Source organism: Rhinoraja longicauda, chromosome 3 (assembly GCF_053455715.1).
Source record: "Rhinoraja longicauda isolate Sanriku21f chromosome 3, sRhiLon1.1, whole genome shotgun sequence".
NCBI classification, from domain to species: Eukaryota; Metazoa; Chordata; class Chondrichthyes; order Rajiformes; family Arhynchobatidae; genus Rhinoraja; species Rhinoraja longicauda.
In genome coordinates this window covers 55,584,035-55,598,612 of record NC_135955.1, presented here as the reverse complement: position 1 = coordinate 55,598,612, position 14,578 = coordinate 55,584,035, and the positions used below count along the sequence as shown (strand labels likewise).

At 40.2% G+C, this 14,578-nt stretch overlaps 1 protein-coding gene across 6 annotated transcripts in view; it reads right to left on the bottom strand.

Annotated features, from left to right (window-relative positions):
• Positions 1 to 14,578, bottom strand: part of agtpbp1 (ATP/GTP binding carboxypeptidase 1) — a 175,177-nt gene that overhangs the window by 67,767 nt on the left and 92,832 nt on the right. For all 6 annotated transcript variants that reach the window (XM_078396172.1, XM_078396169.1, XM_078396170.1 and 3 more), the window contains 4 exons: positions 13,035 to 13,243; positions 9,465 to 9,642; positions 7,961 to 8,055; positions 6,471 to 6,587 (listed from right to left, as the gene is read on the bottom strand). In XM_078396172.1, the coding sequence (XP_078252298.1) occupies positions 6,471 to 6,587; positions 7,961 to 8,055; positions 9,465 to 9,642; positions 13,035 to 13,243 (599 nt within the window). The remainder of the gene's footprint in view (positions 1 to 6,470; positions 6,588 to 7,960; positions 8,056 to 9,464; positions 9,643 to 13,034; positions 13,244 to 14,578) is intronic.

Genomic DNA, 14,578 nt, shown 5'->3' with positions numbered 1-14,578 from the left:
ATTAAAGAGTTGTGCCAGCATTTTAACATTAAGCAACAATTCCATTGTGTTCACCACCCACAGGCAGCTGGGGTGGTAGAAAGGGAAAATGGGACACTAAAAAACAAATTGGCCAAACTTGCAGAAGAGACGTGGCAGAGCTGGATCAAAGTACTGCCCCTGGCCCTCTTCGAGATGAGGGTCACCCCGCTGGAGCTACCAAACTGACTCCTGCCGAAATAATATACGGACAACCCCTACGTACCCCGTGGGGGGCAGCAAGGATTGTGGAGGTCAATTTTGATCTGCATGCGCTCAGTGAAGAATTGATCGCATACGCACAGCAACTAACTAATGCCCTATCAGTTTTGCATTCTCAGGTACGAGACGCACAGAGGCCATTGCCAGCTGAATACCTAAACAAATCCATACAGCCAGGGAACTACGTGCTCATCAGAAACTGGGACCGGAAGAAACTTGGGCCGAGGTGGAGGGGGCCACACCATGTCCTTCTGACAACACCCACTGCGGTGGATACATCTGGCAAGCGCATTGGGAAACAGAAAGATAAAAATGAGACTGTTGATCCTACTCATTGTCCTGGGGTTTGCCGGGATGGGCGAGACCAAAGGAAATAATGTGTTTTTGTCTGCATTATGACTTTGCTCTCCACAACAACATCAGTTCGTGCTGGGTATGTACCCAAGTTCCCCATACTAGTGGTGGAGGGATGCCTCTCTTGCCCACACCCTTTAACCTCACAGAGATCCTAGCCACCTACTGCTTTCATAATGCCATCCGAGGCAGTGGCTGTGTGAGAGGAAGCCGTTACCATAAAGGATAAGGTAACACTAGGGTATATGTCCCTGGACCAATAGAAGGGAACTAATCCATTTTTGCGGGATGGTATATCCCCGTTTGGGCCAGGCTGGATGATAAATGAGACAAGAGTTTGGAAGATCCCACGACTCAAATTGGACGGCCCCACAAACCAGTTAATACCACTTGCCATTGTCACACAGGGGGCAACGGGGTATTTTTGGGGAACAGCTCGTGTACCATGACCAATCATTTGGGACCACCACGCCCACTGAACGGCACATATTTTGCATGCGGGTCATGGGCATACCCCTGGCTATCTGGTATGCCCCCAAGGGATGATCAGAGATGGGAAAGGTTAAAGGGCCCCACTCAGTGGAGGGCATGCTGCTACCTAGCATATATAGTCCCACATATGAGAGCTGTGTAACATCTGGCAGACATATTCCCTCCATTGAGGTCCAAACGAGGTAGAGTCTGAGCGATTCTGGATGATTGCCTTTCCCCTCTACGGTACAGCCCGTCTATCACGCAAATTAATTAACATGGCCTCGGCAATGGAGAAATTGGCAAATGCCACAGCTGATGTGTCAACGGATACTCAACACGCCCTCTTGTCTCTGACAGCCGAGATAGTGGCCCTCCGTACAGTGGCTTTACAGAACCGTATGACATTGGACATTTTAGCAGGAAAGGGAGAGACATGTGCTGTGGTAGGACAGGAGTGTTGTACCTATATCCCCGATGTCCTCAAACATCACTAGCCTAGCTACCCACATATCCCAGGAAATAAAAAAGATAAGGAAGGTCAGGGTGGAAATGCACCACGACCATGACAAGGCTGCCCCCCGGGGTGTGTGGGCACTCAGCTTTTTGGGAAACGTCTGGGGAACTATTGTACATTATGACTCGATTCTGTTGTTGGTTGTTGTCCTGTTGTACACGGTTAAATGCGCTCGGTCGTATTGTGCTACACGGAGGATATAATGGTTATAATGTTATGATAAAAGAAGGGAATGTAAAGGTGTAAGGGGATCCAAGGGTTAATGCGTACGTGGCTATAGAGCTAACGGTCGAGACTTGGTGTAATTAGACCATTTACCACAAACGCTTGCAAGGCTTATCTCGTGTGCTAACTATTGGCTAACGAAGAGGCACCGATGACCACAAAGGTATAGCAGCTGGACAAGGGATAAGGAACTGATATCAAAAAAGGGAATTGACACAGGGGGTCCATATCTAAAAACGGCCATGTCTAAACTGGGTATAATGATGATTATGTAAGTAACCAATCTTGTGACTACATGCGGGACCAATTGTATTCGGTAATGATCACCCAATCTACTGACCATCTGTAAGGCCGTTGGTCTTGGGAAACTGAACTCGTAATGACATGCAAGGCACCTTTCGTGGTGTATAAATATGCTGCTAAAATGCTCTGTAAGTGAGTGGGCTGACGAGGGACTGTCAGTATGCGAGCATACTGATAGTGGCTCTCCCACTCCCGCATGCGTAATAAAGTATCTACTGACTAACGTGTACTGTTGCCTTTCAGCGAACTTTAACACTCTTTAAGCACTATTCCAGATGTTGACAGAAAGATGCATCTGGGATGCACTAGGGACAATTGATTAGATTCACCATACTTTTCACATCAAAATATTTAATTAATAAAAAAGTTTCCAAAGGGATTCAAATGTTCTTCCAAGCATACTGGTGAAACAGAAAAAAAAATGGTGAGTCAGCTCAGCAGGGTAGATTACATCTAGAGAGAGAAAACAGAGTTAGATAAAAGTATGTAAAGTGCATGAAAGATTCTGACCTCCCAGAATGGATGCCCAGACTTGCAACAGCCAGGTGGAGTCTGGAAGGAGGTGCTTAAAAAAAATCTCCTTTCAACCAATTTGTCTAATTCATTATCATCTTTGAGTGCAAGAGTACTAGTTAGAGAGAGGAAAAAAGGAAAGAGGTTATGGGCACTAAACTAAGGAGTGTTTATTTGGTTTTAAGTAAAGTAAGAATGTGAATTTCCAGAACCTCCAAAATTCCCTGAACATCCCAAGGTGCTTTACATTCCAACAAATTACTTTTGAAGTTCGATTTTTATTTTTCAGCCTATTCCAGCAACCAATCTGTAGAATAAGATTCCTGAATAGGCAAATGAAAGAATAACTGGTTACTGATAATTATGTTCAAGAATTTATTGTCATATGTCCTGAAATGGAACAATGAAATTCTTACTTGCAGCAGCAGCACACGTTTGGAAACTCAGTAGATAACACAAACTGAAAAAAAGAATATCGTTCAAAACCAAAAAAAGCCCAGGATTTTTGTTGAAGTTCGTACTGTTCAATAGTCTGATGGTAGTTGGAAAGAAGCTGTTACTGAACCAAGAACATTGGAGTTTTTAAACTCCTATATCTTCTTCCCAGTGGCAGAAGTGAGAGTGTTGCTAAGGTGGTGTGGTCCTTGATGATGCTGGCTGCCTATTTGAGACAGCGCCTCTTATAGATCACGTCGATGGTGGGGAAGTCAGTATCCGCAATGGACCAGGGCAGTGTTCACCACTTTTTGTAATCTCCTTCGTTAAAGGGCGTTCGAATTGCCGAATCAGGCTTTGATGCAACAAGTCCCTACTGTATATTTATAGAAGTTCAAGAAAGTATTCATTGATATACTGAATCACCTCAATCTTCGAGAGGCGCAATAGGCTTTCTTTATGATTGCATCAGTGCTGGGTCCAGGACTGATCTTCAGAGATATGCATGCTCAGGAACTTGAAGTTGTTGATTCTTTCCATCTCCCACCCATTGCAGAAGACAGGTTTGTGGATCCTCACCTTCTTCTAAAGTCAACAATCAGCTCCTTGGGCTTATTGATGTTGCTATGGCACCATTCGATCAGACGATCGATCTCCCTCCTATACTCTGACTCATCATTGTGCGTAATTTGTCCAATAACAGTGGCTGCCGGCATCAGTGAATTTAAAGGTGGAGTTGGAACTGTGTCCAGCTACACAGTCAAGGGCATAGAGCAAGTAGAGTAGGGGACACCACACAGCCTTGAGGTGCCCCTGTGCTGATGGTTATCGAGGAGGAAGTGCTGTCAATTCATACCGATTGTGAAGTCGTATTAATGGATGGAATTCCAGGGAAACTGTTTTCCTCAAATCATGCCCAAATAAATTTTATGTCAGTTCAGAAACCAGAGACGGATTTAATTTGATTCCTCCAAAATGGAGAATCTCCAATAATTCAGCATTCTTTCAGAATTTCAGTTTAACTGTTAGCACTTGCAGTTACTGTCTTTTAATGACGTACAATAGTATACATAGATTCAGTTCACGTGGTACAAACTTTGCTACAGCTAGTGAGGGAGAGAATTTCTGTAAATCAAAGCCTCGGAGTAACCATGGAGGTTGACATGGACATTATCTCAATGGACTTCAGCATATTCTTTGATAAGGCTTTGATCAGGTTCCACATGGTAGTGAGCTCTGGAAGATTAGCGGGTGAGATCCAGGGAGATCTAGCTAAATGGATACAGAATTGGCTTCATGGAAGATAGAAACTGGTGGAGGAAGGGTATACAGAGGTTCAATGGAAATTTCACTAATGTGCCTTCATCTTTCTGCTCGACACAATACCTCTGGCTTCAAGACTGACTTTAGTTACATTAATCATCAGCTACCCAATCCATTCTTTTCACGTTAGCATGTTGGCAAATATGTGAATGCTAGTAGGTACTTTGAATGTGAGATGGACTGAATACTGGATCAGTATATTACTGATATATCCAAATATATTACTGCCAAATATTTGGACTCCAGATGCCAACCAATCATTTTTCTGTCTACACTGACAACATTTAACATGTTTGCTTGGATTTTACTTTGTCTTCTTGATCTAACTCAAAACCAGATTCCCTCCACTATCAGAGTCATAGACTCAGAACACGGAAACTCTCCTCTTCGGCTTGACTGAATTTGTTTTGTATTGAACAATTTCTCCACTGATTTCCTTCAGATAAAATGGGACACTGCAGGAATCTTGATCGGTCTCTACGGAAACTAATCTGCTCATGCAATGCCATTTTATAAACTCGTGTAAACCATTATAGATTCTTGCCATAGATTTACTTTGCAACCACCACAAAGAATGTTAGACAGTAATGGTGCTCTAAACTTCAATCTACATTAAATAATTTGATGCCAGAGGTAATTAAGCATAAAGAAAACAATAGTGGTCAATCAGAATGTTTGAGTTGCCTCCCTCAAGAATCTCAGTTCATTTTATTCTTAACAACAATTTGGAAAGTGAAAGTATATTAAAGAGTGCACCATTGTTCACTTGGTCTTTTATTTACTATGGTTAAAATCATTTTTGGAGATCATATTTCTTGGCGAGGAGATTCTTTTGTACTTCTAAATTATTTTTTTAGCCTACTGGGGTAAAGTGCAAGAAGTATAAAAATCAAAATGCACAAATATAAAATATTCCCTCTGGGAGCTAATCATAAATGTCTGGAACGCTAAACACTAAACCACATCAGCAATCACTACATCAAAACAAGTTAACAAGAGTACCATGCAGAAACCTGGACCTATTCACATTACATCACCTGGCCCATAAACTTGAGGGCCAAAAGCATTCAGCAAGAATGGTCAACATGATTTTAAAACATAACAGTTTTAACTTTTAAAACTTTTTTTTGTTTGTCTTATGTCGCAGCTCCTCATCTCAGTTTTGTAATTCAAATTCAGTACCCTTGGACCAACATCCCAATATAGCCCTGGAGCAAGTGGTTCTGATGGCAGTCACACTGATCATCATGTAGCACGATTGATTAAATGAAACTAAATACCTCTATTGATAACTACTTCCATCACTGACAATAGTTGAACCTTGGCTGATAACTTGGCCTGGGGTGGAATTATCTTGCTTTCGGTCGCAGGACACTCGCGTAACTTTCCATATTGCAGATTTCAGTATGGTAGTATATCAAACCAATTTAGCTAGGAATACACCCAGTGCTGGAGCACAGAATATCATCCTGGAGCTGGGATCCCTTGGGGCCATGATCCAATCCCACAAATTTGAAAAAAGCTAGGATCAGCTAGCCAGCTGTTGTGAAGTTATATCATTTCACTGTTGAAGCGTTTATAATGTCAGTTCTAAAACACAAGCCTTATAAGAAGCCCAATATAAATTTGTTATATTCACTAAATGCTCGTGGCCAGATATGGCAGCATGTATCAAGATTTTCTTTGGATTGACATCAACCGAGGAGCCTGCTGAAGGAACCAGCCACACAAGCATAAAGTAGTTTCCCCCATTGTCTAAACCTTATGCAAAGGCCCGTGGTTCCTGAAACGTGTGCCGCGTACAAAGAGCCTAAAAATGCTAAGGTTTACAAAAGACTGAGATTTGCTCAGACAACAGATGCTTAAGGTTGTCAAGATGTACTCAAGGTGTACTCAAACATTTTTCTGCTCATTTTACTTCTCTCTGCCACATCATTTAATATAGAATCTAACACATTGCAACTTCTGAATAAGATGCAGCAGGTGCCATTGGCAGCTCTAATAGAAAACACTAACTAACATCTGTATGCTGTACAGTTCTGAAGTGTTTTGATATAGAAGTGCCCAAAGAAGGATGGATTATTTTTACCTGGAAGTCTTCTGTGAGCTCTGGGAAAAACTGCTTGTACATTTCCAATTCTTCTACTGGCCGCCCCAAATCTTGCACTGGCTTTAACTTGCTAAGGTCAGTTTCAATATCATCATTCTGAAAAGAAACATCTATGTTAAAAAAATGTTTTATTTCTTATATTAATAGAGCTCCAAACTATTTCTGCAGTCAAATAATGTCCAATTTTACAGCTAACTTAAGTACTTTGGCACTCGTGGTATGCATCCTGCTTAACCTATGGATCTGGAAATATTTATTTAAATTATTTGTTTTCTTTTATATTTTGCATCGTTTAAACAAGATGTTTCATAATTTGTACACATCAGGTTTTCAAATTATACAAGCAATGCTTAAAGAATGTGATTAGAGTTATCCACTGAAAATTAAAATTTCAAAAGAATGTGAGCAAATAACTTAATTTAGAAATTCCTAGAACAGATCCGTAAAACTATCCTCTGGGTGCTATTTCACATTGGAAAATAAACTGCTTTCTTTCAATTAAAGACAAAATTGTCAAGAACTATGGAAAATTAGTACTTCAAGGTTACGTTTTTACAAAACAATTCACTTGAAGGCTTTTAATCCAAAAACCTCATCACTGCAGGCTAGACCACAAAAGAAATGGAAACAGATACGAGTGAACAATGAATTGTAAAATAGTTGCAGGTGCCAGAAGAGAACTGAGGCAGTCGTGAACATACCATTTATATAATACAAGAGCAAAAAAGGAAAAGTTTGTCATAACATTTGTTTTACAGCTAAGGAAACCCAGAAATAATGCAGAAACAAAGAACTGCAGATGCTTATTTATACCAAAGATACACACATAGTGCTGGAGTAACTCAGTGGGTCAGATAGCATATCTGGAGAAAAAATACATTTCGGTTCGGGACCCTTCTTCAGACTGCTGGACACCACCTGAATACGGGTTACTTCAAGAGACTTTCAGGGAACATTATAACATTTATAAGGTAAAATTTACTTTTGATGAGGGAGAGACTTGTTGCATGAGATTTCCAAAATAAAGTGATAAAACTAGAAACAGTAATTATTATTAACTACATTTTGGGATTTGAAACATTGTTGACTTAAGTTGATAAAAGCAAATATATATTGTACGCAGGAAAGATGGGGGGAGGGGCAGTCCTGCATGCAACAAAAAATCAAAGTTATATGTTCCAAGGCATAAAATATTAGCAGAGCTTTATAATTTAATTTCATTTTATGTCTCTCCATCAGTAATACTCTCTTAGATTTATAAAGGTTAAAATTAGTTTGGAAATCAAACACAATGATTCTCTCCCACTCCATCCATTTTATTATAACATTCTCATATTTTATTTAATAAACATTTCTAATAAATAAGATATATTCCAAATATCACCATCTTCAACTCATTATCACCATTCATCTTATCATTAGCATCAATCTTTAGATTTAGTTCAATTTATAAAAAGTTGGTCTGGTACCTTCTTGTTTTCATTTTCTTCTTCATTTTCATTGTCATTGTCAGTTTCAATTTCTGTATCATCGGTATCATCACTTTCATCTACAACATCATCAACTAAAACAGAAACAACTTTTTTAAAAAAGTTATCTGAACTCTTAAAATAAGGAGAATTGTTATAAACTTTCAATCAAGAATGCTGATTATTTAGAAACTATTCATATTCAATTTTAAAAAGTGCAAAAACAGTAACCACTGATTTGATCGAAAGCAAAAATTTGCAGCCAATTCGTCACCATCCAAAGTGTTTTCACCATTTTAGTTCAAGTCAGAAGGGTTTAGCTCCGGGGATGTACAAGCTTAAAATCAAGTAGCTTGTTTGTAGGGCATCATTTCCACTAATAGCTTAGCTGCAGTATGCTCTTCCCTTATGTTCTATGCCATACCCAACAAAGACAACTATATCATATGACTTCTTAATCATCTATATATAAATTACTAAAACTCTCTGTTTGTTATTCTGAGGAATGATATCTGATTCCGTGATGGAACCGTATTTGCGCCCCTATCACACCATAGCGTGACAATTTTAGGACCACCTTACTCACCTTTGTCCTGGGGACCCTTTCATCCAAGTTTCATTCAAATTGGTGTTATATTTTTTAAGTCAGAGGGGGAGGGGGGGAGTGGGGGTGGGGGGGGAGGGTGCTAGACCAATGCAGGAGAGGCTTTGGGTCCATGGCTCGCTCTGGCTGCAGCATGGCGGCACGGGGCAGAGGTGAGTGGCACCCTCTCCCCTTCCCTGTCCCCCCCACCCGCCCACGGCCCTGGGAGACACTCCCCGCCTGGCAATGGGCTTCATCAGTTGGAGGGTTGCCCGCAGGATCGTCAGTTGGGGGAGGGTTGCCCCTGGAGAGGCCAGTAGGAGAGATTTGGACCCAACGGGTCCACCTCAGTCTAGTATATACTACTATTCTGTGCCCTCCATGATCTGAGCATGCATTCCATGATCCCTGTTTCTCCATACTTAGTACAATGCCATTTATTATCTACTCCTCCAGCTTATTTATCTTCCCTTATACTTCTCCAGACTGAATTGAAATGATCACTTCCCCCCTATTTAATCAGTCCATTAAAATTTTCATGCAGCTTACAAAAGTTTATTTCATTGTCTGCCACACTGAACGAATAAATTGTATACATTATAAACCACCCCTATCTACCACATGTTCAATTTTAGTCTCATCTACAAACTTCTTAATCATGTTCCATGCATTTAATTTCAAATCATTGACATACCACAAAAAGCAAGAAACCTAGAATCCCAACACACATAACCTTCCAGTTACTAAAACACCTCTTGACTATTATATTGTGCTTTCTCTTGAGTCAAACATTCAATTTCCCACAGATCCCGCACAGCCCATGATTTTAGTTGAGAATGCTAATGCATATAGTTCCTAACAAATGCTCTGTCACTTTCATTTTAAGATTGAGGAAAGGTGTTGTAAGTTCAGAAAACCTACCTTCAGGAGCTAAGTTGTAGATCTGTGCTACAGGACCACTTATTGGAATTACTGGCAACTGGAACAGGTAAACACTTTTAATGGTTGGAATGGGAAGGCGATTTTTAGGGAAACATTTTCTCATAATGAGGCTGGAGATATTGACCAGAGGGTCTAGGGTTCTCACTGAAAGACAATCCTGAAAAATAAAATAATGCAAAAGTCAACTCCCTCTTTAAAGGCTTTACGATCCCATATTACATTATGGTTCATGAAAGACAAAGCTAACATGCCGGTATGCCGGTCAAATGCATCATTAACCAAAATGCTAAACTAATAAAATAAACACTTGAATTGTAAACGATTTTACTTTTCAAATGAAGTTCATGCAATAGACATCTGTGTAAGATTGGAATGTGATAAGCAAGTATTACTACAGATAAAGGAATGCATGATACAGTATGAAACTTTCTTATCTTTAACTAACTCTCCATTGATCTACAATTTTCTTATAACCTACATAAAACTGATGCCTGAGTCAATGCACTCTTGCATGGCACTAATAGAGAGAGGAAAGCCTCAAGGGTATGCTGAGTTGGCAGAGTGAAATCTAGGCGAAACAGTATTAAGTTAAGCCTTCATTAAAACTGAATGAAAAATTTAGCCAGAGTTCAAGCTGATGATTGCTTTCCAGTGGACATTAATTGTAACTGTACTTGAGATTATCAGTTGAAAATAGTATGAAATACTTGGTGTAGATCCCATCTCCACCTGAAAAGCCATTCTATTTCCTCTGATAAGCGACATACCTATATAAAGAACATATTTACATCTGAATGTCTCTTCCCATCCAAGGAATCATATGCAAATTTTAGACAAAGGTTGGGAATCAGGAGAGTCCGCAAAGAAACAAAAGCCTCTCAATTTATTCCCCCTGCATTTACAGGTGTAATTCCAGGACCCTGCACAGCTGGCAGAACCATTTGGAACAGGTGGGCGAGCTCATAGAGGACATGGTTCAAATACAAACCAGTGATAAATGTAAAAACAGAGAGAGGGTTGTACTGGTGAACACTGAGGAGTCAGGAAAGAAATCAATGGTGCTATTTCCACATTATTTCCTGTGTCACATGCCAGTGACTATCGAAATAGGGGGTATAGTGGAGAAGACCATTTAGCCTAGGAAACAAACCCAAATGAGTTGTGATGTCTTGGGTCATAAGAATTTCAAAGGAGGAGATATGCATCTCCAGGATCAGACCATCCTCGGATCTTATAGAAAGCTAAAGAAATTGCAGAGGCCTTGCAGTGATATTTACTGTATTTTCTGCATTCCAGAAGACTGGAGGGTGACCAACGTTGTAAAAGAAGGGCAGCCAGGAGAAGCCAGGAAACTACAGAATGGTGACCCAGACATCAAAGGGGGATAGGTTATTTGAGGAGATTCCGATAGACAATATCTACCAGCATTTGGAAAGACAAGGGATATGGCAAATGGCATTCAATTCAGATAAGTGAGAGATATTGAATTTTGGGAAGGTAAACCAGACTAGGACGTTTACGGTGAATGGTAAGGCTCTTGAAGGATTCTTTAAGATTAAAGGTGTGAGGGAAAATATTTGAAAGGGACCCATGGGGCAACATCTTCGCTGAGGGTAGTGGGTATATGGAATGAGCTGCGAGAAAAAGTGGGCCATTACATGGGTGGTTTGGTTGATATTGTTGAAATGTGCTGTGTTACTCTATCATTCTTAGTTATAGAGAGCAATACATCTTTGCAGTGAAAAAATCATTACAGCTAAATCATGATCACTCAATTTTAATTCATTGGCTCTTTGGCATTCCTTCCACTAGTAGAAGGTTATTTTGATTTTCATTTTCTAACTTATGCCCTTTCTGCGGACTTCATGCACAGCTCAGCCAACTGTTATCTGCAAACGTTCTCTGACGACTCTGCCATCGTTGGCCTCATCACAGATGACGATGACAGGGAGTACAGAGAACTGACCCAGGACTCTGCTGGAGCAGCAGCATCTCAACTGCTGACAGGAAGAGACTGGATAAACTGATCAAGAAGGCCAGCTCTGTCCTGGGATGCCCCCTCGACTCAGTGCAGGTGGTGGGAGAGAGGAAGATGATGGCAAAGCTATCATCACTGCTGGACAACGACTCCCACCCCATGCAGGACACTGTCACTGCTCTGAGCAGCTCCTTCAGTGACAGACTTCTTCACCCCAAGTGTGTGGAGAGATATCGAAGGTCCTTCCTTCCTGCTGCCATCAGACTGCACAATCAGCACTGCTCCCAGCAGACCAGTAAATAAAGACAATTACCGTTATTTTATTTTTTAATGAATGCTTATTTATTTTTGCTATCCATTTTGCTGCTGTAACCCTGCAAATTTCCCCGTTGTGGAACGAATAAAGGATTATTATTATTCTTCTTCTTCTGTGTTCATGCAATTTGCTGCAAATTTCCTTGGTAGTCAATATCCACTCTTCAATTTCCAAATTTAGATCATCCTGATTTAGAAGGTGCTTTTTGTTTGTTCAAATGCTTAAGCAGTGAATATAAAGTGCAAAAAAAATGTTCTCAACATTAACTTTCAATAAGTTTATTGTGCATCTTCTGACATACTTTACATCTGTTCACTGTTTTCTGTCCTGCAGCCAGCTGGATATTCATTGCACCATTCATCTCCCATGACCCCAGATGCTCTAATCATATTCCTTTAGTGCTTTATCAAAAGTCTTTTTGGAAATCTGGATAAATTACATCTACTGCATTACCCTGAATGCTCTCGGAGTTTGGTCAAACCAGATCTTGAATCAAGCTGATTATTCATTATTGATTTTTTAATTTAGACGTTATTGATGTTTTTTTCCCCGATGGCTGTTATTCATTATTTTTGTCTACTTCTTAGGCCCTTGGCCATCTTCTTGTACCATCGTATCATATAGTATCATATATGATACCATAGTATCATATAATAAGTGTCATATTAGACATGTAACAGATATGGGTCTAAACTTTTTTTGCAAATAAACAATTCAATATGCATCGTAGTGCCTCTGCTATTTCTTTCTAAATTACATGGAAGTTTGCTTTAAAATCGATGAGTATTGGTAGGGATATCAAAAACATCCCACAGATTTTCTTTCCATAATGTTATTTTGTCACTAAGGGGTTCTTTATGGCAGCATAAGAGATTTTAAGTTGACCATTTGCTAAACAAATTTGATATTTCTTTACATATATTTGATATAGTTTTTCAGTGCAAAGTTATAAAGCATGCAGGTATTAAATTAAGCCAATTAAAATAGCCTGATAATTAACACTTCTTTCATTTTCTGACTCAAAAGCTTTTACATGTGACCGTTAGGCATTAACTTCAAATCGATGTTAGTAATTGTAGTGGCAGCTGTTTAAAATGCAACATATAGTCTCGTATTCAGAAGCTCATCTTAATGGAGATGCCATCTAAGCATCAACACACATATTTAAAAGAAATGCCATCGAATTTTCAACACATATTTTGAAGGTTTTCCTTGTGTAATTGTGCATCAGTTCAGCGCCAATTAAGATACTTACTTGAGAAGAATTATACAAGACTTTCATTCCTTCAGCATCAACAAATGCTTTCCTTCCCAACTTAATACTTGTTATATTTTTGATGCAGGTTAAAATTCCTTTGCGGATCAGCATATGCCGATGCCTTGTGTCATGTTTGTGCCAGTCGATATAAATTGTAAGAAGAACAGGAAGATATCCCCTATCCACTGACCTCCTGGCATTGGTTTCTACAATTAAAGAAAACAATCACACTTATTTTCAAAATCTCCATCTTGTAAGTAAGGAAATATATTTATTAATACTATCTCACTCAACTATCTGTACTAACACACATAATAGGTAGTACAAATATTCTTCACAGTTTGTTGTGGTTCTGGGGAAAAACTGGGATCGTCACAAACAGGAAGCATCTTCACCAAAACAAATTTTTCCCCAACTTTTTTGGGGAGCTCCTGTCTGTCGTCCTGTTTAATGAGTCTCCTATTATGATAGCCCAGTATGGCTTCACTCCACCCCGCTGGGCTTCAGAGCCAGGCCTGGTACAGCAGACCCAACTGCTGCTGCTGCCGCTTTCCTCTGAATGGTCATTCACCACACCCAACAGTACCCCAAAGTGTATACTAGTTTTTGAGGGAAATGTCCATAGAGGATTTCTACATTCTGCCCACTCCCTTTCCTGATGATCAACCACGCACTTTTTGCCTGTACCTTAGATGTAACCACCTGACTATAATTCTTATCTATGGCGATCTCATTCTCCTGGATGATCCCGAGGTTGTGCAGCCACAGTTCCAGTTCTCTCGTGTCAGGAGCTGCAGCTGGACGCACTTCCCACAGGTGTAATCCTCAGGGGCACTAGAGGTCTCCTTGACTTCCAACATACTGCAAGAGGAAAATACCAGCACACTAACTGCACTAGGTGCCATCTCTACAGCATTAAGGCCCGGGAAGAGTTGCACAAAAAATAACAGGCCTTACGTTATCTTTCCATCACCCTCTGCTCAGCTTCCTTACCACAAACATGGCAGCTCTGCAAGTGTCTGCCTTCCTTTCATATACTACTAGGAGCAGCCACTCTGAGAAGCTAACGGCTGCTTTTTAAATCTATCGCACTGCTCCTCCTCTCAGCTGCTCATTTTACAATGAAACTAAGATGGACACAAAATGCTGGAGTAACTCAGTGGGACAGGTAGCATCTCTGGAAAGAAAGAATGTGTGACTTTTCAAGTCGAGACACTTCTTCAGACTTTGAACAAGGTCTGAAGAAGGGCCTTGACCCGAAACACCACCCATTACTTCTATCCAGAGATGCTACCTGTCCCGCTGAAAAACTCCAGCATTTTGTGTCTATCTTCAGTGTAAGCCAGCATCTGCAGTTTCTTCCTACAATGAAACTAACCTGGGCTCTCGCTAATAACTACTTTTTAAATCTGCCGCCTTGCTCCTCCTCTCAGCTGCTCACTCAACACTGAGGCACAGTCAGATCCTGCAAGGACTGAGGCCAAAATCTGAATTACATCAAGTGGAAAAGGCACAACATGAAAATAAAAGTATTATCAACA